This window comes from Diabrotica virgifera, chromosome 5, assembly GCF_917563875.1.
Source record: "Diabrotica virgifera virgifera chromosome 5, PGI_DIABVI_V3a".
NCBI classification, from domain to species: Eukaryota; Metazoa; Arthropoda; class Insecta; order Coleoptera; family Chrysomelidae; genus Diabrotica; species Diabrotica virgifera.
In genome coordinates, this window is record NC_065447.1 from 257813310 (window position 1) to 257839524 (window position 26215).

General features: G+C 33.5%; 1 protein-coding gene across 1 annotated transcript in view; it reads right to left on the reverse strand.

The window, feature by feature from the left end:
* Positions 1-455: 455 nt before the first annotated feature.
* The window catches only part of LOC114324841 (homeobox protein Nkx-2.2a), an 87953-nt gene continuing 62193 nt past the window's right edge, over positions 456-26215 (reverse strand). Inside the window, exons 3-4 of the mRNA XM_028272720.2 lie at positions 17575-17977; positions 456-3956 (exon numbers count right to left, since the gene is read on the reverse strand). Coding sequence (XP_028128521.1) covers positions 3734-3956; positions 17575-17977 — 626 coding nt within the window. The 3' untranslated portion in view covers positions 456-3733. The remainder of the gene's footprint in view (positions 3957-17574; positions 17978-26215) is intronic.

Consider the following 26215-nt stretch of genomic DNA (forward strand, 5'->3'; position numbering starts at 1 on the left):
CAGTGGTAATGTATGCCATAGAAACCAACACCCTAACGTTAAAAGAAGAAGAACAGCTGAAAGTATTTGAAAGAAAAATAATGCGCAACATTCTGGGACCAAAAGTAATAAATGAAAACGAAAGAAGACCCTGGATGAACCACGAAATAGGACAATGGACGGAAGGAGAAAACATAGTGAAAGAAGCAAAAGCACGAAGAATAAGGTGGTATGGTCGTATAAGTAGAAAAAGTGAAGATGATCCCATTAAAGTTATTACCAACTGGATACCCCCTGAGACAAGAGCACGAGGCAGACCAAAAGCAAGATGGAAACAGCAAGTCGAAAACGACTTAAGAGTTATGGGAATTCGAAACTGGAAAAAAAAAGACTGAGAACCGAAATGAGTGGAGAAAAGTAGTGACGAAAACGAAGACACACCAGAAGCTTTGAGGAGACAGACATGGTAATTTGTCATTTTGGTATTGATTTTTTAATACTTTTTATTATGTTTTAATGTATATTCTCTAGAGAAAATAAATGATCTGTGAAGAATTATTTGCACTTATTGTTAGATGAATAAAAAGTGTATTTTTATATTTTATTGACTATAATAATACCCTCGATAAAATTCGGCATGTTAAACTGATAAAACTCGTACAGAGAAAAGCATCGAGTTAAAAGATATTAACAATTTTATCTTTTTAATTTGGTATTCCTCTTTTAATAAATATACTTCTACTTCACTGGTTTTGATACCTGGCAACTGATCGACAATGTCACGTATACACAAAAAGTCTTATCTCAATATAAAAGTTCGCATATTAATGCAACATATCTAATTTTTGATAACGTTTCTAGATTTTATTTCGAAAAAGAACGATGACAGGTTTATTGGAAATTTGGTGTCGATTATAAAATAATATTATTAATATTACTGATAATAAAAAACCTTTTGCCAAGTTTCATAAAGCACAGTAAAAAAAAAGAGAAAAAATATGTTGTTTGTTTGTAATTGCACACAAAATTAAAACTGGTAAGAGCACTTATTTTTCCCATAGTATGAATCTGAAACGTGGACCCTGAAGAAAGCACATAAGAACAAAATAGAGGCTTTTGAGATGTGGATATATCACCGAAGGTACCCCCTCAAAATAGCCCCGTCGAAAAAGCTCCGACAAAATAGCCCCGACATAATATCCCGCACACAAAACAGCTCCGACAAAATAGCCTGCAGACAAAATAGCCGCGGAACAATAGCTCGCCCACAACATAGCCCTGACAAAAAAGCTCCCTTCAGAAGTCATCATGAAATAATCCCTTAAAGTACATTTTTTCGGAAATAGTAAGTATCCTCTTAGGCCGATGCCACATTATGCGTTTTGACCGGATGCGTTTCCGCCGCATCCGGTGAAAACGCATAGTGTAACAGATCGGTCCGGTTGCGTTGGAAACGGATGCGTTTTCACCGCATCCGGTCAAAACGCATAATGTGGCATCGGCCTTATGGAGAAGAGCAGCTACAGACAAACAAGGGTGGACGCCAAAAATAAAGGAGGCCAACGCTAAATTTGGGCTGCAGTGCCGTAGAATAGTGGTCAGCAAAGTGCGGCTCCGGAGTCTCGTGGCTTTGCTTTGGCTCCTTAGGTGCGGCTCTGGCACAAATATCCACGGAAAGCGCAATAATATTTTCATTAAAAAAACTTGGTAGGGAAAACATTACCTAAGTACATCTTATTCTGATAAATTAGCTTTTATCAAACTTACAAACTTTAGCATTTGTCAAAATTCGTCTTAATGCTACGATAACCGAGTTGAAATTTTCTTCTTTTAACATTTGCATTAATAGCTTTGAAATATGTATTTAAGAACAAGGATGTATGGTGCTCTAAATTCTAACGCCTTCGTGTTGAATTGGACATATTGGAGAAGGAAAAAATGTTCACAACACAAGTGGTCTGCTTTGAATGACCTGGAGAAGCAAGATATGATCATTTTCAATGCTTGGAATAGTATTCCTGATACTCATGATCAGATGAAAAAGCTCACGTTTGCTGTTCTTTCCCTTTTTGGTTCTACATATCAACATTAAAAAAAATGGATTTTGCGCCAAAATTTTTGTAACAAATACAGTGTTGTAGGAAATAAAACCTTACAAAATGAAAGAAAATAGAAGTTTCTACGATGATTAGAAACGAAAATATCGCCAAAAAACGAAAAAAACACGTTTTAATTTTTTGGGGGTTATGGATGGGGCTAGGTAGTAGGGCTTTAGTTTTATTTCGTGTAATAAAAGTTTGCTGAACAAGCAGATTTAGCTCAAATTTTTTTTTAATTGTAAAGTTCATATTTGGCTCTTTGGCTAAAAAGTTTGCTGACCACTGCGTAGAAGAAGAAGAATTATTCTCTGTGCAGATGTTTATCTTAACCACATTAAATAAAAATGGTTTTTCAGGGAACTCGAACCCTGTGTCTTCTGTTAGGTCAAGTTCTTACAATGCGTTCTGTTATCTAAATGATTTGAAAAACAATTAGGATAATTGCTGTCAAATTAGAATTGTAATGTTTTGGACGTGAATGTATTAAATTCTTGATGTTATGATAAATAAGCCATAATTTAACTTGAAAAAATAATTTTATTAACGTTTCTACTTCCAATTCGGATGTCGAAAACACAAAATAATAATGTTTATATTTTATATCATTAATATTTTGTATTTTGACAACGACGTCCGAATTGGAAGTCGAAACGTCAATAAAATTTTTTTTTAAGTTAAACTGTGGCTTATTTCCCAATTAAAATAGTTAATTACACAAAAGAAAAAATGCCACAAAGAAATAGCTTCAGAAGAATATTTTTATTGGGGGTGTTTTCGCCGGAGCTATTTTAGCCGGGGCTGTCTTAGCCGGGGCTATTTTGTGTGCGATCTGTTTTGTCGGAACTATTTTGTCGAGGCTCTTTTGTATCCGGGCTATTTTGACGGGGCTGTTTTGACCGGGCCATTTTAACAGGCCACCACCGCCGAATATTGAGAATATACCGGGTTGAATATCGAACAAATGTATCCATAATACAAGTTAATATAAAAAATAGGTTGCTTAACTGATTTGCTGCCGATCACGCGCCAGCGAGTGATACAGTTACTTCAGTTAGGTGCCAATCAACAAAATGGCTCCTAGCAGAGTTCCATTCTCTTCGATCGGCAGCGAATGGGTTAAACAAATACAACAAAGATATTTTCAATATTTTGGACACATTGCCAGAAGAACAGGCACGATGTAAAAACTTATCATCGAGGGAAAAGTTGAAGGAAAAAGACCGAAGGGAAGATCTCAATGCCGTTGGGTGGATCAAACAAAAACACTGATCATCCGAGGAATTCTAGATGCCGAACAACTAGCTCAGAACAGAGTACGATGGAAAGAAATTATAAAAATTTGATGATGTCACCACATCTCTATAAATGACTAAGAACCAAGTAGAAGGAGACAATAAACATTTTTATAGTAAAATATTCGTCAAATTAAAAAAAATATTCAACCTACTCACTAGAATTATTTAACAACTGTTAACGCTACTTTGAGAAACATGGCAATCAGGTTTAAGATCATTCGATTAAATCGTCCCAACTATTATACAGAAAAGACTTATCTTAGACTAGTATCCTGCTAGTCAAAATCTCACAGCTGCCCTCCAAATATTCTACTTTCCTAAACCACACTGCTATCCTTTAACCATCCCTACTGATATGTTCTACCACCAAACCCTGGGTTGGCCATACATTAAAGGATGAGCCGCGTGGTTGGCCATCATCATCGAACTGGGTAAAGGAACATTGTCGGTTTTTTGGCCGCCTGCTAAGCAGGGTTTGCCGTCACGGACGAGGACGGGGACTGCTACTCGCCTTGGTGAAGGCATGGGGTTGTTTTGCTGGTCGTGCATGCCTTTTTCGTGTTGGGCTCGTTTAGTCTTGTATCTGAAACAACAGAAAAATGTATTGGGTTAATAAAGAAACGGTATTTGACTCGCAAGAGCAGGAATACACTTAAGTTATGGTACTAAATAAACTCTACCTACAATATTTATGGCAGAAATGATGAATAATATAAGAAATGATGAAGGAAATAGTGTTATTGATTTCGCAGTAGCATAAAATTTGGCTGTGATTTGACTGTGATTAATACGGTCTTTACGAAGACTAGATCAGTGTGTTGCCTATAGGGGGGAGGGATCATAAGTGTTAAAGAGTTTGTGCTGCGTAGAAGAGGCCAGCTAAAAGAAGTTACAAACTGTAAAGTGATAAAGGGTGGGTATACATAGCTAGTCAACACCAATCGGTAATACAGAGATTAAAGTAAGGCAAAAACGAAAGCTAGTAAGATACTAGAAAGAAAATTGCTGGAAGTGAAAGGATAAGAATTTGGCAGAAGTCTTCAAGAGCAGAGTGCTGGAAGAGTTTGAGGAAAAAATACGATCAATGACTAATAGGAAGCCAACAGTAAACTTGTGGTACGAGTGGAAGAGGAAGTGCTACGAAAAATATCTGGTTAAGGCCGTCCTAGGGATAAACTTTCTGGTGGAACAAAAAGTGCGATAGAAGGTTAGGGAGAAGAAAGATGCTAGAAAGAGGTATGTGTGGTCTAAAAGTGAGGAAGATAAGGATACGTACAAGATAACAAAGAGATAAGTAAAGAGTGCCGTAGAAAAAACTCGGACAAACATAAGATTGGGAATATAATTCAAAACTCGATAATGCGCAGTGGTTCTTGTTTACTAGCGTTACCATGGAAACGGCCAGTTTGCTGATCGCCAGTGTCGTAGTTAGAAGTGCATTGCTTATCGCAGAGAGTGTTTAACTTATTGGTTTGATTGTGTTGGATATTTTATTAATAGTTTTTAGCTTAGTGTTTGGTATATTAGTAGTAGTAATTAGTGTATTATTAAGACATTTAGTGTATCTCTAGTGTGTTAAGTTTAGTCATTAGTTATTTAACAATATGCCTCATAAAAAGATAGAAATCAAAGGGCTGGGATTGAATAGCCAAGCAAAGGCAATCATTTATAATGTTACTACATTTATGGAACAAGAGGCAGTACATTTCAAAACAACCGAAAACCTGTTAATACCTTTAAGTAAGTGACTGCATAGCTTCACTGAGGAGGCATGAGGATGCTGAAATAGCTATATGGAGATGGTGATCCAACTCTGAATCGAATATAAACAAAAACTGCCTTTATCTTTTCCATTTCTACTCAGTTTTGAGTATTTAGAAACTGTCTTTCGGTCCTTTTCCTAGACGAAGAGAAGGTAAATGCGTGGCCTAAGTGTCCTCTATTTGCTTTCTCTTATTTTCGTCGTCTCTGTGATTATATATTGTAAAATCCGGAGATACGGGATGCAGCCAGAAAGCAGTTTATTAACGAAAAGTCTTGGATTTAAAATATTGTTTATTATATTTTTATTTCAATTATTCTAATTGTTTAAAAAGTAGTAAACTTTGTATCTAGGGCTTTTCGTTGTTTTCCTCGTAATACGAGAGATGTCGCTAGATTGCATCTCAAAAGGTGGAATCATTGTATCGCGATGGTTTCCCTTAAATAGGCAGATTGTTTATGTTCCTTTTAGAGTTGTGACTGCATAGCTTCACTGAGGAGGCATGAGGATGCTGAAATAGCTATATGGAGATGGTGGTCCAACTCTGAATCGAATATAAACAAAAACTACCTTTATCTTTACCTTTAAGTAAATTTACGTAAGTATTGATAATGACATTTTATTTTCTTAATATTACGTATTTATTCAGTTTCATCAGATTCTTCTTCTTCTTTAGCCCATTTCTATCCACCTTTGAACATATATATAATATAAATATAATGTTCTTGAACTCCTAAGTGGAGCATAGAGCTTCAGTGAAAACGCGCCATCGAGTTCTATTTTGCGCTAGGGCGTTCACCTCATTTCATTTCATTTCGTTTCACCTTTGAACATAGGCCTTCCCCAAATCTTTCCATATCTGTCTGTCCTTAGCTGCGCTTTTCCAGTGAGTTCCTGCAGCTTTTACAATATCGTCATTCCATCGCATCTGAGATCTTGCTCTTCCTCTTCTTCCTGTCCACGGTCTCCTGTTTTGTATTTCAGCATTCCATATTTTATCTTCCTGTCTCGCATTCTGGCCTGCAAATCTCCACTTTAACCCTGAATATGCTCAGTTACATTTTTTACGTTTGTTTTCTCTCTTATCCATTTGTTTGGTTTTCTGTCTTGTAGTGTTATTCCCAACATGGAATAAAACATGAATTAATACAATAGATATTTTCTGTGAGTTATTTCTATTTTGTTTATGTTGGCCTTTGTTAATGTCCATGTTTAGGAGCCATACGTCCTAACAGGAAGGATGCTCTGATCAAATACATGAGTTTTAGGCAATGTTTCTTCTTTCACGCCAATCTTTTGCAATTTTTTTCGCAATATTTTTGTGTAGTAACACTTAACATTGGTAATTGTAGGGATAGGATTCTAGCAGCGACGGGTATAAGCAAAAACACCTTATCCAAAATAAGAAAAGAAGGTAGAGACGTAAATAAAAATGGAGCGACTAGTTTATCTTTTAAAAGTCCAAAAAGAAAACGTTGTCGTTCCAAAATAAATGAATTGAGCAGTGGAGAAGAGACTTTGGGTGTGTAAAGGGGTAGTGAAGCGCAATACATGATGTCGTATCCTGTTGGCATCACTTAGCCTCTCCTACTCAATTCCTATCTTCACCTCCAAGCTGGTACACACCGGTAACCTGAGCAACCCCACTGGAGATTGGGTAACCAACCCCAGTGGAAGGTGGGGTCAGGGCTGACGAAGAAGGGAGTCTTGGTCCTCCGATGAATAGGGGGTTGGGCTGAAGGTTAACTACCTCCTCCTAGAAAAACTACGAGTTATGAAAGTGAAAGGAAGAAAAGCCGGACTGATCAAACGACGACGACTGTGCGAGAAAAAGGAATAACCTTAAAAATAAAAAACTGGAGAAAAAAAGCACGAAACAGACCAGAGTGGAGAAGAATCCTGGAACAGGCCAAGACCCAGAAAGGGCTGTCGAGCCAATGATGATGATGATGAGTGGAGAAGAAAAAACCGTCAAAAATATTATATACGACTTCTACACCATCGAGAAAAGATCCCCTACAATTAATGGTAAATAGTTTAAAAGTTAAAAAATTATTAGTTAATGGGAAATTGATACCTATATTTTTTATGGTAAATAAAATAGAGTAAGTAAAAGTATGTATAAAACAATTGTTTGTACCCGTTTAAAACGAAATAAAAGTTTTTTCGTAAACACACTGATATAGATACATTTTTAACAAAAATGCTACACACCGAGAGAACAATTTCTTTTCTCCTAAAACACCGATTTCTTTGAGCAATATTTCTTAAAACTTAACATATCCTTTCAACTTAAACATACCGGTTCACATATAAAGAAACGAGTTTTTTTAAACACAACTCAATAATTTCTTACAGATAGTTTCTTTAATACTAAAAAATGCATTAATGGTTACATTTAATTTTCTTATCCTAAAGTTTTTATTTCTTAAATTGAAAACTACAAATATTTTGCAGTATAGGAAATATAATGTTAAGTTAATCCATATTTATATTTGTAAACAAGAAATTTTCTTGCAATCAAATAAATATTTTAAACCACAAGAAATAATTCTTCAGAAATACCCTCTGTAGTAACTGTGGTTATAAAATAAAAACTTTGTCATTAATGCCGAAATGTTACTTGCAAAGAGATTTTCTTCCACAAAAGAATTGCGCAGATTAACTATTTATGATTTAGTCGTCAGTGTTTGTCAAGATGGCGTGATATGTTCATGTTCATATAGATGGATTTTATATTTATTGATGTTCTTTAAAAATTAACGGATATTTTGAAGGTACGTACATATATAGGTATTAAATAAAAGTAAATTGAGTAATTTAAGATGAAATAATAATATTGTTGCGTATCAGAATGGTTAAAAAATAAACATAATAGTATCTTTATATGCTTTTTAGGTATAATGATGGACGACTCTGAAATAAAGGAGCTTATTATTCTAACTGGGAAATATGCCACAATTTAAAGCTGGGAGAGAATGATATTATATATATATAGCTTCAAAACAATATTAAGAAAGGAGTTATTAACCAACTGCGGGGCCTTCCAGAAATGGTAGAACTTCATATATGTAAGTACCTTTTTAAAAATGTGTATCCTTAAGTATCAACTATAATAGGTTTCTTGAATATATCGTCTTCTATAAAAATATACAATACAACGCTATATCACAGATGGTGAATGCAACGCTGAGGATGTTTTCTGTTAATTTATTGGAGATAAAGAAATCAGTTAGTCTAAAAGAAATATATGTTTATGGTTAAGAAATGTTATTGCCGAAAACCGTGAATTAGTTAATATGTATTAAATGACTTAGATGTAAACTAATAATACTTTCCCGTAGTAAAATTTCTTAATGATTAGGTATGCTGTCTCTTTTAGATTATAAAAATTAAGAAAATTACATATTATTATGTATGCTTCAATGTTTTACATTGGTTGTATTTTCCCTCATTGGTGTGACTTAATATTATACAGATAAATATATAATTAATATTTCATTAACAAAAACAAAAAAATAAACAAAGATGTGTAGGTTAAATAATGCCATGTTTGAACTAAATATGGTTGATTATTATTAGTATTAATAGTTCTTATGTGGGGCCGTGTTTTTGTTTTTTTTTTGTATTTCCTAAATTTGTCAAAATAAATATCTATATCTTTATAAAAAAAAATTTATTAAAGTAAGTTTACTCTTTCTACATAACGATTTTGTTTTAGTGAATTGCTGATATACAAAGTGCTATTAACAAATGAAGGAAAATTTGAGGAAGTTGGATTTGCCTCTCCATCCTTTTATTGTTGTGTAGAAGCTAGTGGTTTAAGAGTGGAGAAAATATTTGTATGTAATAATAACGTTTTATATCTTGTTTTATTAATAAATAATGATTTTACCTTAACACAATGATTTATTTCGCCGTATGTAATATCACTTTATTTTCAAGAAATATTAACTTAACTCTAAATATACGTTTATCTCTGCGAAATATATTTCTTAACATTAAATACATTAATTATTAATAGTAAAATAATAATATTCCTTACTAAGAAATATTATTGCTCAGAAAGAACAGTCTTGTAATGTGTAGAAAATATAATTTTATGACTAATAAAATTAATTAACATCAAGTGTAATTTCTTTCTGATAAATGGGTTTGAAGTTTGCCAGAAAGTGATAGTTCAATCATGTTTAAGATATATTTATTTGGCTATAGTAGAATTTATTTGAAATATTTTAGAAAATTATATCTTACATACGAAGATATATTTCTTAGGCAATATGCCAAGTCGATCTTTCTTAAATAGTAATAAAGTTTCTTTATGTCAAGAATTTTTTTCTCTCGGTGCATAGATACAATTCTTTTACAATTTTATTTACTTAAAGTATAAAAGAAGATTTACTTTCCAAATATTTTAAAGATTTCTTTTTATTTAATCTAATAACGATTTGTATCATATCAAAAACTAAAGAACAAACAAATGGAATTTCCAGGGTCAAAGGAAACATTAAGAAAAACGATAATTGGATTAGGCTTTCGGTAACATAGTAAAAGTAATTATTCAGCTTAAAAAATAAAATTTTATAATGGATAATGTGTTTTAAATTGATATTTTGTCGACATCGTTTTAGTTCAACTTTCTACAATTTACAGTTATGAAGAATGTTTTTTCAAAAGTATCACGTATTTACAATCGATAATTTATTTCGATTTCGATTTCCAAAAAACTGTAAACAAAAAATAAATCTTTCCAAGGTTACATACGATTCTACATAATTTTTATTTTTCTCAAATGAATTGTTCTCACGTCTGTATGTTTTGATACATTTAAAATTTAAACGATCATATGTACTTTTGAAAAGATATTTTTCAAATTATCTCGAAAAATTAGAGGTGGAGCAAAACCGAAGACAATAGGAGTGTCCTAATGGAAAGTTACGACATTCGTTTAAAACGAACAGAGTATTTAATCAGCTATCTCTCAGATCGAACAGTACGCGTCAAAGTCGCAGAAATATTATCCACCTCCTTCACTCCACAAGCGGGAGTGCCACAAGGCTCAGTACTAGCCCCAATATTATACACAGTTTACAACAGTGACGTTCCCAAACCAGCTAGACGATCCGAGTCAGTCCTACTATTTGCAGACGATACTGCCCTTCTCACCGCAGGCTCTTCAAGGGGCACTCGTGTAGAGCCTTCTGTATTCGAAAAAGCCCAAACATTGCTGGACAAAATGGTCAGATGGTGTAACAGGTGGAGAGTTACGCTCAACGCCACGAAAACCCAGATGATCGCCTTCAGACATCCTAATAGCCGAAACTCATTCGAGGAGGCTAGGATCGTTCTCCAGGGAGAGAGGCTCGAATATCGTCCTTCGGTGGTCTATTTGGGAGTTCACTTCGACTGGACTCTCAACTGGAACACTGACGTTACAAACACCTTAAACAAGGTAAGGAAGAGAGCCTGTCTCTTGGGAGCACTTTCTGGAAGGTTTGGAGGTACGTCCAGCAAAACACTTGTACATACGTACAAAACCTTCATAAGACCAATAATCGACTACAGATCGTGTCTTTATACTCTGCTAAAACCACGAGCCAACAACAGAATTGCTGCCACAGAACGTAGGGTTCTGAGAAAGTGCCTGAGGAAGGGAAGGCTGTATCCGTCTGTACTAGTACATCCACTCGCTAAAATCCCCAAAATAGTCGACAGAATACGTTCTCTCGGCAGCAAGTATACAATGCGCGTCATCAACGGCTCTAACATTAGAGCCAAAAACATCCTAAAAACACCTTGCAATAGGCGCGGTTTTAGACTCACCGGGATTCCCAAAAATAAAGTTCCGTTCCCTCCGGCTAAACTTCTTCAATTAGCTAGAAACGAACTTCCCGATGAGTTCCACGAAATTCTAGAAAACACTCCCCTACTATATCGCAGATAACCAAACTGCATCCCAAAAGCTGAATCCAAGAGCCGTTCCACAAGTGACAGCTACCTTCGCTGTTTGGCGGGTATCTAACGCAGAGATTAGCAAATACATGACATAGCATTTCTTCTCGCTCGCTCCAGCTAGCCCAGCACATAGCAAAAAAATCACCGTCTAAACCCACACTTCTCAACAACATGCTTCCCTTTGGAATCAACCATGTTCCACACACTCCCGCAAAAAAAAAGGGAGTTCCAGTACCCTGAAGAGGCTCAAGCCTAAACGGGGAATAAATAACATGTCTTGATTGATTGTTGTTAATCAGCTGATTAAATTTCGATCTGAGGGTAGAAACATAATTTATACTGATGAAACTTATATACACAGCAGCCATACTCCACCATATTACTGGGGAGATCAAAGTGGAAAAACGTTCAAGAAACCAATTTCTAAGGGCAAAAGGCTGATTATTGTGCATGCTGGAGGAGAGACTGGATTTGTACCTAACGCTCTGTTAATTTTTAAATCAGGTACATGTTTATAATTAAAAAGTTAATTTTAATACTTAACAATAACAATGCTGTAAGCCATAATTACTTTTATAATTAAGTTTCATAATAAACCAAATTCTACTGTTAAAAAAATTTCACAAAAGGCTGTCTATGAAACTAATAACAAGGCAAAGGTCGTTCGGCAAAAAGCTTTTAATAACGGAACATTTAGTAAAGATAATAATATACAATTATTACTATAATTCGCCGAGAAATCCTCTAAAAAAATTTGTACAATAATTTCATGATATTTTTGCTTTCAGGATCCAAGAGTGGTGACTATCATGACGATATGAACCACCTTAATTTTATGAAGTGGGTCAGAAGTCAGCTCTTACCCAACTTACCCAAAAATTCGGTCCTGGTAGTTGACAATGCATCCTACCATAATGTAACAATGGAAAAAATGTGACGTCTGCCAGCCGTAAGGATACTATGGTAAAGTGGTTACAGGAAAAAAGCATCACTTTTCCAGTAAACTTAACCAAGCCGGAATTGTACAAAATTATACAAGTCCATAAAGCACGTTTTCCACTTGTTTATGCATTAGATCATGAGTTTGAACAACACGGGCACAAAGTACTTCGCTTGCCTCCCTATCATCCGGAGTTAAACCCTATAGAAAAAATATGGGCTTTGGTAAAAGGTAGGGTAGGGTGGCCAGTCATAATACAACATTCAACATAAATGATGTTGAAAATATATAACGAAAAAAAATTTTTCAGTGTGTTAAATACATGAATTGGCTAGCATATGTAAACAGGTAAACAAATATGAAGACACCGTAATAAAAAAAGAGCATTTGTTACACGCTACGCTGGAAAACCTAAAATTTTTGATTAATACTGGTTCATAAAAAGAAAGCTTTTCTGAGGATGAGGACAGTGATTCAAATTCCGGAATAGATATATTCTAGATATCAGAATAGAATATAAATAGTAATTAAAACTTTGTTTAGAATTATTGTTTAGAAAATAAATACATTAGAATTAGTAAAAATAAACACTTGTTTAATTTTTTTTATTGTTGAAATCCTTCCTTCCTTCCTGATAATGTTATTAAATAATTGTAATTAAATAATTGTAATTATTGAGGAATTTGTCATATATTAAAGTACTCCTAATATTTTGCTCATTATTTTATCAAATGCAACTGATTATAAGCTACATAATTATTAAAAACTATGAAAATAAAAAGAAACAAATTCATTCTTTGCTTTAATTAAATATAATTTAAGTAATATTATAATTTCCTTGTAAAAATTTATTTCAAATCTGCCTGTTTCCGTCCGCCACTGGTAGAAATGGTTTGCTTGTCTCAGCAAAACGCTACGTCGCAATCCCAAACTTGTTTGTCCGAGTTTACCTTCTGCTAATAGACCAGGGCGCATGTGTAAAAATATTAGTACATTTGGACGTTGAGAGGTGACTCAATTTTTTTTTAGAAATTGCTTGAAAATAAATCAAATAATAATATTTGAGTTATCCTCCCTCTCAAAAAGGTCCGGAACATTGTTTAAATAATCAAAATGTCAAAAAATTAAGGAAAAATTCGATTTTTTTCTTGGTTTTTTGATTATAACTTTAAAAGTATTCATTTTCGAGAAAAGTTGTACCAACGTAAAAGTTGCGTAATTAAATTTCCTACGATATAGAATTGGTTAACAATTTAAAAAATAGTCACCCTTGTTGCAAAATAGCAATAATTGTGAAAAAAACATACAAAAACAGGTATTCGCATTTTACGTTTTTCAACCATTTATGCTACTCTTAGGACCTTCATATTTCACCCTGAAAAACTTTATTCTATAGTAAAACAATACTGTAAACTTCATTAAGATCGGTTCAATAGATTTTGCAAAATAAATTTTGCAATCCAGCTTTCGTAAAAAAATTCATTTTTTAAAAATGTTACAGGACTGAAAATAAAGCAGATAGCAAGTTGAAAATTTTTTTGCCTATAGAAGGGTACTGTACCTTTCATTTGCAATTTTGCAAATTAAAATCGATTAACACCACGGCGTCAGGAATTTTTTTAAATAAACATTAATTATTGGTGCTACGCGCAGGACAGAGGATAGTTTGCTCTGATTGGGCATTCCAATGACCTTTGATAATGATTGATACATTTTAATTTTTATTACATTTCGATATAAATAAATAAATTTGTTTATTGCAAAATAAAAACACATACTCTATCCTTTGAAATAACACTTTTATTAGCAAAAACTTTCTTTGTTCATATATTTTAACTTAAATAATAAAAGTTTATTATTTTTAAACATATGCAATTGTTTAAACAATATTTCACAAACAATAATAAAATTAGTTTGATTTTTGTGGAATTAAAATATTAAAATACAACAAAATATAGAGTAAGAAAATAATATATTAGATAAAGATTGGAAGAAATTTTGGTGGAAATCAAATTGTGTGAATCGAACACCGCTGTCCTGCGCGTAGCACCAAAAATTATTGTTTGTTTCAAAAATTTTCTGACGCCGTGGTAATCAATCGATTTTAATTTTGAAAATTTCAAATGAAAGGTACAGTACACTTCTATAATCAAAAAAAATTTCAACTTGCTATCTGCTTTATTTTCAGTCCTGTAACATTTTGAAAAAATGAATTTTTTTTGCGAAAGCTGGATTGCAAAATTTATTTTGCAAAATCTATTGAACCGATCTTAATGAAATTCACAGTATTGTTTTACTGTATCATAAAGTTTTTCTGGTTGAAACATAAAGGTCCTAAGTCTAGCATAAATGGTTTAAAAACAAAATGCGAATACTTGTTTTTGTATGTTTTTTTCGCAATTATTGCTATTTTGCAACTAGCGTGACTATTCTTAAAATTTTTAACCAATTCTATATTATAGGAAATTTAATTACGCAACTTTTATGTCAGTACAACTTTTCTCGGAAATGAATACTTTTAAAGTTATAATCAAAAAACGAAGAAAAAAATCGAATTGTTCCTTAAATTTTTGACATTTTGATTATTTAAACAATGTTCCGGACCTTTTTGAGAGGGAGGATAACTCAAATATTATTATTTGATTTATTTTCAAGCAATTTCTGCAAAAAAAATTTGAGTCACCTCTCAACGTTCATCTCAAAACAGATGCGCCCTGGACTATAAGAAAATATCGTCTGTAAAGCTGTATGAAAAGTTGAAAATTCTATATGGGAGTAAAAGGGTTATACAGCATTGATAAAGCCAGGGACAAGTCATCAAAGGACTTACTTGACCAAGAAGAGGGGGCTCCTTGACCAATGCTAGTGCTGGAGCAAAAAATATTGATAGTTGAAGAATTTGAGAAGGGTTATTGAAGAGTGTGGACTTAAGGTTAGCTGGTCGAAAACGGAGTATGTGTGGTTGGAAGGAATAGAAATGGTTGTGGACATCAAATTGCTTATGGAAAAACTAGGACGACTAGGAGTAGTTATATAGCTACCTTGGCTCCTACATAACGGAAAATGGGATACTACAGATCGAGAATCAGGATTTTTGAGTCCACATCTGACCAATGGTAAAGAAAATACAACAAGATAAACATGCTGACTAGATTACCAAATTGCACAAGCAGACAGAAAAAATGAAAAGTTAAACCTATGGCATGGGAATAGTCGATGGAAGGAATAGTGACCAACTTGCTATATTTTTACTTGTGTCTAATTTTTTTAATAAAATGAAATCCATGAGCTTTTCGAAAGATAGAGTACTCATGCTAATTATTTTTGTATTAACTTACAAATAATGTGATCATTTGCAAACGAGCTAATCAAATGATAACAACAATAACAAAATAAATACCCACTTTCAGGAACTAATCAATCGAATAATAACTGAAATCTTTATGACCATTGTAATCTACAAAAGGTAATTCCATGGTAAATAGCTGTATATTACAATTCGAGTGGCACTCCATTTTATCTTGCAGCTACTGGTTCAATTTTGTTAGATGGATTTACGATTCGTCATTTCTAATATACTGCCGGGCAGAGTCACTTATATGCAAAATTTATCAAAAGATAAACAACCTTCTTGCATAAACATATTAGTGTATATATCTGCAATATGAAAATAATGCTAAATAAATAAAGAAATATACAAATCTGGAGGATGCTACTTCCGCAAAAAATTGCCAAGTGCATTATCAATATTGGGCGGAAATCACAGTAAATGATAAAGATTGAATTTAAAATTGATATAAGTATCGAATATGTATAATGTTACCTAGTATATTTTAAACTCTAATCTTTGATTTTGTATCTTTGTTTTCAATTGTTTCTTTATTTTCATATCAAGGCAAACTTTTCTATCATCTCATACTACATAGATTTTGCTATGGACAGCAAATTCAATGTCTCTCTCTCTTCTCGTATTCCCCATTACTGAAGATCGTGATTCATTCCAATATTCCTAACATTTTTTTGCATTGGTCTCTATGTTCAGCTGCTCTAAAAGCTTCGCAGAATGAGTTTCCAGCTGAATTCTTAATTGGGTCGCACCATCTAGTTAGTGATCGTCCTCTTGATCTTCTCCCCGGAACGTTTCCTGAAACAATTAATCTCTCCAATCTATTATCACCTCTGCGAACCACGTGACCGAAGAATTACAGAATTCGTTGCAGACATATTGTGGACAGCCTTTTTTAATCTCGAGCTGGTTTAGAAAGGAAACGTTTGTCCTATGAGCTGTCCAATGTATGAGCAGCATTCTTCTCCAGCACCACATCTCAAAGGCATCAATTTTTTGGCGCTCCCCGTATAGAAATATTAAGGATACCAATACGCCAATACCTCAAAATTCAATGTAAGTGCAGGAAATTACGTATTTTTGTTACCGGACTTATCGGACCGATGAAACGATCAAAAATTTTGCCTTTCTAACATGTTGTATCTGCAATGGATCATATTAATTAGTGTTATCCACTATACAGAGATTTGCTAACACTTGCCCAGTGTTTCATTATTACCATTCACTTAAGTTATCATCATCATCATCATCAATGGTGCTACAGTCCTATGGTAGAGCCTTCTCAAGTTTAGTTCGCCAGTAAGCCCTATCAATTGCCAAGCGTTGCCACTTTGCTGCATCTATTTCCTAGCATCTTCACCTACACCTACACCATCCTTCCATCTGAGTTTTGAATCTAGGGAGTTATTGTGTATCAATTTTTCTTCCTATTTTTATGGGAGATATCACGTCTTTACCATCAGATATCAGTTTGTATTTGTGGTATATCTCACAGCTGTAACTCCTCCTCCAAATACCGTTTTCACAGATCTCGCCGAATATTTCTCTCAGGATTCTTTGTTTAAATATGAGCAAGAGTTATTAACAGTGTATTGGGGACCGATATTTCTGGCTCTGTTGTTAGCTGTTGATTCCATCATTTTGGTTTTTTTCTTTATTGATTTGTAAACCCATATTTTTTGAGGCATTTGTCAAAGTGGTGTAAATTTCTTGTAGCTTGCCTGCTGTACTAGCAATTAGATCTAGATCATCTGCATAGGTCATGATTTGGTAAAAATATTTTCTGTGTTGTCTACTTTAGCATCTCTAACCCTCATGGTAGAAGGAAAAGAGGAAAACCTTGCCTCAGTTGAAGATAAGGCATAAATAGGGAAATTGGAGATAAAGAAATAGAGGAAAACCTATAGACGGATCGAGATAAATGTCGATTAGGTACCGAAAGACGTAGGAAAACGTTTTAAAACCCATTCACTGCTACATTTTGCTGGAAAACATGCCCAGAAGTGGCATTTTTTAATGCTCGACTACCCTGCCTTACTATCCATCCATATTAATCTACCTACGAATAACAAAATCCGAAACGAACAAACTTTTTAGAAGTCCCTATATGTAGCGACACGCTTACTCATCCTGGCACGCATGCGTGCCACGCGCATTCAAAGGGTCAAATATAAAATAAGTCTATTGCATTAACTTACCTATGATTCTGGAACCAAATTTTAACCTGCGTTGGAGTCAGCCTAATTATCGACGCTAGATGTTCCCTCTCGGGAGCTGACAGATACCTTTGTTGCCTAAACCTCCTCTCCAACTCATACGTTTGCGCCTTCGAAAACAGAACCCTTCGTTTCCTTTTCTTCGGTCCATTCGACTGTTGTTCTCCTTCCTCTTCTTTAATGTCATCTTGTTCTTCCATTTCTCCTTCGCTGATCGTTCCCATTGAGGAAGGAGCTTGGTTAAGGGGGTTTGTCATGTTGGAGTCTCCCAAAGGCGTGTCTGGGGGGACGCTGGATCTCTCTGATATTGCGGGACTGGTGCTGTCTGGGCTTAGTTGTGACGAATGGGGTGGAATGGTTAGGTGAGGTGGTGCGTGATGCATTCCTGAAACAAAACAATCATAACTCAGATAAAAAAGAAACAAAAAAAACTAAAATTCAAAATCAGAATGTCAGTAGCAATTGTTTGTAAAGTCAGACAAACTTTCCCGCTAGCTCAAGGGAGTAATGTGTAGTGTGTGGATTAAGTAAATGTCTTGTTACTTAGTATACTCAGTAAAGTCGACTTCAGTGTCTTTACAAAGAGATGCTTATTGAATCTGAACGGCTGATCCCTCAGGTGAGTACCGACCCCACAAGGATAGAAATTATTTTTATGTATTAAATTTTTTAATAAAGAAATAATCGCAGGGATTCGAACTCTCGATCTTCAGGTCGAACGGTAGTCTCTCTTACCACTGAGCCACGCAGGGTTTGAATAATTACAGTTCTTATAGAAAAATCGATAAAGTTAAATGAGTCCAGGGCTCTTCTTGGACTGCTACTGCTAGCATGGCGGTGTGGAGTGCTAGCGATCACTAGTACGAAAAAACAAAAGTAAGAGAGGAAGAAAAACAACAAAAATAGGAAAAGTAAATCAAGAATAATGGATGCCTGGGATTCATCAAACAATGTGAACCTGGAAGAGAATAAAATGGGTAAATTGGAAGAATATTCAAAAGAAATAGAGGAGAATGGAGAGTTGATAGAAAAAAGTGTAAAAAAAAAAGAAAATACATAATACTTACATATAAATGAAAGAGATGTAGAAAGCAAAATACTAGTAATGAGCGAAAGGATTTTCATGAAGAATTGAATTGTGAAATTAACATGTTTTTGTGAACAATCGCAAGAAGAGAAAAAAAATAATCTACGGAGAAGGAATGGAAAGAGAAATGAGGCTGTTATTGGAAAATTATGAAGATCTAATAAATAAGGAAAGCAGAGTTGCTAAAAATTATGAACACACTTTCAAGATGATGAATCAGAAAATGTTCGATCAAAAACTTATTAATAATAAATCATAAAGAATATTCAAGAATGTTATTTAGTAAATAGCTTTTATAGAAGATACCAAGAAGGTCCACCTTTTCATTATTGACCCATTCAGTTATATAATAATAGATACTAAAGATTATTTTCAGTATTTCATCAAATCGGCTCCTAGATTCTTGGTTTTAACAAAATGTATCTAGTTATTGGATCATCACTCTCGATAAGAAAATATTTCAACACACATGATTCCATTTTTTTGTATAAATAGAGAAATTTACCTGTACAGCCAAGATATCGACGAAAAATTGGATCAGATTATTTTATTTACATAACATCATTGACATAGATTGTCTTGTGTTTGTTTGTCATTCGCGAGGAATTAAAAATAAACATTTGATAAAATATATGCCACCTGACACTTGGTTTTTTCTTCTTATGAAACTCAAAATAATAAGACTTAATTTTCAGTAACAGGGGTATCTTGTCATCTTTATGTATGAGGTTGTAAAAATCTTAGGAATTTTACGTACAGGCAATAGTTTATTAAAAATATATCAAACTTATTCTTGTTCATCAAGTCAAAGTTTTAAAGTTCTCAACCTAATAAAAATATTAAAAATATTGAAAAATATTAAAAATATTCCTAAAAGATATTTAATTGAAAACTTATTGGACCATTTTCCTGTTAACACCTTCATGGCTTCTAAAAATTGCAAGCCAGATGGATGCTGAAGCGAAGAAGACAAGAGGGAATTCAAAAACTTACAATTCACGACCCCGTCTGTTCAGCTGGTAAATTCCAACGGAAAATGGATCTACTTACTCATAGTGGAGTCAATGAAGGTTTTCACCTCCGATATCGTTGAACCTTCATCGATTTTTATGAAAATTGGTGAGTAGTTAGAGGATACCTGAAGGAACAAAGGTGACCTGATGCCAACTTGCGCTTTTACCCTGGGGGTGGATGCCACCCCTTCTCGGGGGTGAAAATTATTTCATTAAAAATAATACCATAAATCGATAAAGGGGCAAATTCTAAGCAAAATTTGTTATATAAAGTTATTAATAAAAATCAATACTTTTTGAGTTATTAAAGATCAAATAATATTTTATTTTTTCGTAAAAAAATGCATGTTTTAAAGATGTTTTTCACGTGTAACTTAAAAACTATAAGCTTTTGCAAAAAAGTTATTATTACCAAAATTAAAGATAAAAAAAGTTGAATACACTTCTCATTTAAAGAACTACACTAATGTTAATTCAAAGTAAGTTATGGGTAATTGAAGGTATATTTTTTTCGACGAGTACGCAAATCTAAGTATTTAACCTTAAATAACGGGAAAACGATGCATTTTATAAAATATACCTACTAAACACTTGTCAAAGTACTTTGGAATACCTATCAAATAAGCTCCATAAGACGTTAATAGCATCAAAATTAAGCAAGTTATGATGAAAATAAGAGAACCATTTGGATTTTTTTTGGAAAAAGTTAAAAATAAAACATCGTCATTTCCACATAAATTAAAATTTATAGAAATTCTTAAAACAGTTTCTTTATAATAGCATAAATAATGATTTCAACAATTTTAACCGGTTTAGAATGCATATTTTTGAAAAAAAGATGTAATTTAAAAAAAATCAGAATTTTTCAGATTATCATAATTTTCATTTTCTTTTAATAATAACTCCAAAAATACTCATTATACGAAAAAAATGATATATAACAAAATTTTAGTTGTTTCCGTATCAAATATTTCATTTGTCTTACTATTTCTGTAGGGTACAAAATATCCGAGATAGAAACGTTTTAAGCTTAAATTTTGCCTGTGAGAACCATGTAACCGGGCAATTTAACCTTTTATTTTTAAAAAAGTAAGCGGTTTAGAAAATTAAATTTAACGTGACTTAAAGGCCTTTAGTTTCAGCTTTCAAATAGTTTTTAGGCGAATCTCATGTCTCAAAATTAACGGAGTTATTAAAAAATAACAATAACATTTTCTGGAAAAATTTTTAAAAGATAAATTTTGAAAAATTTCTGTAGCATAAATTTTAATGCTGTCAACTTGTTCGTGGGCTCATCTGATAGATATTTTTAAATACTTTGACAAATGTTTAATAAGTTTGTGTTATAAAATGCATAATTTTCCCGTTATTTAAGCTTTAATACTTAGATATGGGTAGTCGCCGAGAGAAATATACATTCAATTACCTATAACTCACTTTTAGTTAACACTAAAAGGTTTTTCTAGTAAGGAATTTATTTAATTTTTTATTATCTTCAATTTTGGTAATAATAACTTTTTTGTAAAAACTTATAGGTTTTGAATTATTTATAAAAAATCGGTTAAAAACGTGCATTTTCTCAGGAAAAATTAAAATCTCTAATCTTTAATAACTCAAAAAGTTATAATTAATTTCAATAACTTTATATAACAAATTTTGCTTAGAGTTAGTCCCTCTACCGAATTATGGGTTTATTTTTAATAAAATAATTTTCACCCCCGAGAAGGGGTGGCATCCACCCCCATGGTAAAAGCGCAAGTTACCACCATGTCACCTTTGTTCCTTGAGATATCCTCTAACCACTCCCCAATTTTCATCCAAATCGATGGAGGTTCAACGAAATCGGAGGTAATAGCTCATATCCATCTTCAGTGACTCCACTATCAAAGGAGTGAAACTAATATAAAATGAAATAAATAGTCCTGTCGCCAGGGGGGGTACAACGGCCTCGTTAATTCAGATGGACTTACTCAAGTTTTTTTTATGTATTTTGACCCGTAGAACACGAATTTTTTGGGTAACAGTTGATCCGGATGTCGATAAGATTGTTATAGACCAAGAACTTGAGGAATCAAATAACAGCGATTTTTGGCAAAACAAAACAATATTTTGTATTTTTTGGGCCATTTTAAGTAAAAAATATTTCTACAAGTTTTTTCGTAGGATGCACAGTTTTCGAGATAAACGCGGTTGAACTTTAAAAAAATCGAAAAATTGCAATTTTTGAACCCGAATAACTTTTGATTAAAAAATAAAATAGCAAGTCTGCTTACCGCATTTGAAAGTTTAAGTCAAATTATATCGGTTTTGATTATTTGCATTGGTAAAAATTTATTTTTTTATTGTTTAACAAAGCTATAAACACGTAGGGTTTCCCGTGCTTTTACATGCGTTTTAACGCATGTAACGTAGAAATAGTCTTGATTGCACTAGTACCTATTCTACATACTCGTTCGATTTTAAATGAGAAATCATAGAAACATCACTCACGCACTAGTTGTTTGTAGCTTTGTTTAGCAATAACACAATAAATTTTTAGCAATGCAAATAATCAAAACCGACATAATTTGACTTGAACTTTCAAAGGCGCTAAGCAGAATTGCTATTTTATTTTTTAATCAAAAGTTATTCGGGTTTAAAAATTGCAGTTTTTCGATTTTTTGAAAGTTCAACCGCGTTTATCTCGAAAACTGTGCATCCTACTAAAAAACTTGTAGAAATATTTTTTGCTTAAAATGACCCAAAAAATACAAAATATTGTTTTGTTTTGCCAAAAATCGCTGTTATTTGATTCCTCAAGTTCTTGGTCTATAACAATCTTATCGACATCCGGATCAACTGTTACCCAAAAAATTCGTGTTCTACGGGTCAAAATACATAAAAAAAATTTGGGTAAGTCCATCTGAATTAACGAGGCCGTTGTACCCCCCCTGGCGACAGGACTAAAAAATGTATATCATTCTTTTTTAAGTATTAAAAATGTATACCTACCATTATAAAAATGTATCAATTTTGAATTCTCTCTTGTCTTCTTCGCTTCAGCATCCATCTGGCTTGCAATTTTTAGAAGCCATGGAGGTGTTACCACGAAAATGGTCCACTAAGTTTGCAATTAAATATCTTTTAGGAATATTTTTAATATTTTAAATATTTTTAATATTTCTATTAGGTTAAAAACTTTAAACTTTGATAAAAGGCATTATATTTAATTTCGATTCAGAAATCATTACCATCTTTCTATGGACCATTTCGAATTCTTTTGTTGTCATCAGGAAAGCAACTGTAATGATGTTTTGAATCGAAAAATAGATACCTTTGCCATTCATGCCAATTACAAAATATAATTAACATTAAGACGCTATAGCGACCTCTATTAACAAAATGTCGAAACCCAAAAGACTCCATTTTCAAACAAATAAATGTTTAAAAATAATAAAATCTTTGGATTTCTTAGTTCGGAAACAGATTCTCTCTTATACCTATTTCCATCCTTCTAAAAATTGCAAGGAAAAGGGTGATTAATGTAGAGACATGGGGAGTCTACATAGTTGCACTCCACAACATATCAATTCACCGAGGTAAAGATCAACAAATCTGCTTCCTAGTACTCGATACGTGAGTAAAACCGTGGGTAGATAAAAGGCATTATACTTAATTTCGATTCAGCGATCTACCATCTTTCTATGGACCATTTCGAACTCTTTTGTTCTCATCAGGAAAGCAACTGTAATGATGCAAAATTTGTTGATCTGTACCTCGGTGAATTGATATGTTGTGGAGTGCAACTATGTAGACTCCCCATGTCTCTACATTCATCACCCTTTTCCTTGCAATTTTTAGCGGGATGGGAATAGGTATAAGAGAGAATCTGTTTCCGAACTAAGAAATCCAAAGATTTTATTATTTTTAAACATTTATTTGTTTGAAAATGGAGTCTTTTGGGTTTCGACATTTTTTTAAACTTTGACTTTCAGTTGCCAGATGTTGCTAGACACCTACTCCATAAACGTCAGTTGCAATGCGGGAATAAGCTCTCTGAGTTTCGTCACTTAAGGCAGAGAGCAGCAAACCAACGCCTCTCTGATGATGACTCCAAATAGAGTCGAAAATCGTCGATTTAGCGTGCTGGTTTACGCTCTCTGTTCTAAGTGAGAAATATGACAGTTTTGCCTTCGCATTGCAACTGAATAAAAATGGTATGCATTTTTATTTCATATTCTTGTTCTTCTTCTTTTGTCTGTTTTTCAATGTGTCTCCAGTAAATTAACATTCCATCGTTTTCGTGGTCTTTCCAGTGATCGTCTTTGGGGAACCATCTCCGTTCTTACTACCCTCGTTGTCATTCGGCATATATATGTTCGTTCCATTCTACTCTTTTATTTCTTACACAGTCCTTGATCTCCTCCACTTTGCATCTCCATCGTATATCTGTACGTCTCACTCTTTTCCATAGTGTGTTACAATCGATTTTCTAACGGTTTTTATCTCTGCTGTTTCTAGCAATCTTTTTGTCCTCTCCGTGTCAGTCGTGATTCTGACAGGTACGTCATTATTGGTTTGAAGACTGTTTTGTAAATTCTGTCTCTCATTCCTTTTTCGATGTTTTTTTTTCTACACATAACTACATAGTTTCATTCGGGCAACCTGCGACTGTATTTGCTCTATTTACTGTGTTTCCATTTCTGTTTTGAGCTTTTCGTGGCTAGATAGTGTGATATCTATAGATATATGTATTTAGAATTTATTATTTGTTCTATTATCTGACACTCCACCTCTAATTTATATTTAAGTAATTAAAATCTATTATATTAAAATCAGTAGTTTTCTTAACCATCACAGAAGGGGAATCACATATCTCGATAATCTTCTCTATTTCTTGATTCACCTCCTGTCTATATTTAGTACCGGCGCTAGGGTATAAGGCGCCCGCCTGCAAAACTGGCATAGGCGCCCTTTGGTTTCTTTTAAATTAGTATTTTGTATAGCATCAGCAGAAAAAAAGCTCATTTTGGCCGTTGGCGCCCCCTAAACAGGGGCGTCTGCCTGCACTGCATCCCTTACAGGCCCGTTATCGCCGGCCCTATATTTATAAGAAGATGGATCCGTTTTTTCATTCTTACAGGCATGGCTTTCGTCCTTCCAAAGTTTAACCATTAGTTTGTAATCCGTTTTTGCAGTTCCTCTCCACCGTTTACGATCAGTTCGTTGTTAATTTCATTTGGTCCCAGATGTTCCGGAAGCTGTGAAGATATTCTTCTTTTTGATCTGATAGCTCCGTCTTCCTTTCTACTTTTAGGCGACCTTTACATGGTCAATATTATTGAAGCAATATCGATATTCATCAATATATTGAACGTGTGAGGAGTAGGTATATTGAAACGATAATATTCATGTCAGTAATATTGAAGAAAACCAAATCGGTTTGATTTTTATTGAAGTCCCATCAATATATTGATGCACCGTCAGCATTATTGACTGTGTGAAAGGTATACGAGATATCGAGCAATAAAACGTCAGTTGTTCTAAAATTTAAATTAATTTAGTTAGTGTAAATTGCATAATAAGAATAACTGGTGCTACTATAGTATGCGGTCTACTCCGAGGATGCGGCCTACCTGTGCTTATAGCTGTATATATAGTGTGCTGTGTACCGATCGCAATCTTAAAATTCCTGAAGGATTTGCGCAAAATAATGAAATGCCGTTCTACATACGCTGCTAGAGGTTGTTTGTTTGAATATTGTGTTTTTTGACCCTTGTAATGGAACGACCCTATTAAGCTACGCCTATATTTTTACTAATTAAACAAATTGCATATAAATAATTGAGCTTCGAAAATTATCCAAAAAAACGATAAATATTAATTTAGGGAATAAACAAAAATAACTTTTATAAATTATTTCCTTATAATTTACTGTATCCCGCTTTATTAAGTGGTTAAACGAGTGCAACTACTAAGGTGTTGAAACAGGTGTTCATCCATTCTTAAAAAGGGTTGACTAGTATTTTTATCTTTATTAATCAATATTATTGAATAGTGTGAGCGCTACCGTTTTTTCAACGAAAAATTTTCGTTTATAAATTTGCAAAAGTCTGTGTGTTATTGCGTTGCCGCTCCTGCAATACTTAGAGCGGATGTATCGATGGATTCTTATGTAGTTTTGTCTTCTGAATGCAAATCTGAAAACGGCATTTCGATATCTATAACCGTCTTCGAGATAATCGACCTCAAAATCTAAAATGTGACGTCACAATCCGGTTATTTCCTACCACGCACTAAACGTCAGCTGAAATCTTTGATTAGGAAGTAGGCTACTTTTTTAATCTGAATTTGTTAAGCAAAGCAAATGTTATTATTTACATTTGAGTTTGACACTTCGTGAATGTCAAACTAAATTTTAAATTATTTAGCTATTAATACAATATAAATGACATTTTATAGTGAATTTAATTATTATATAAAATAATATGTGTAATAAATGTATAAAAATACAATTTGAGTATATTTTGAAAGCAACAATACA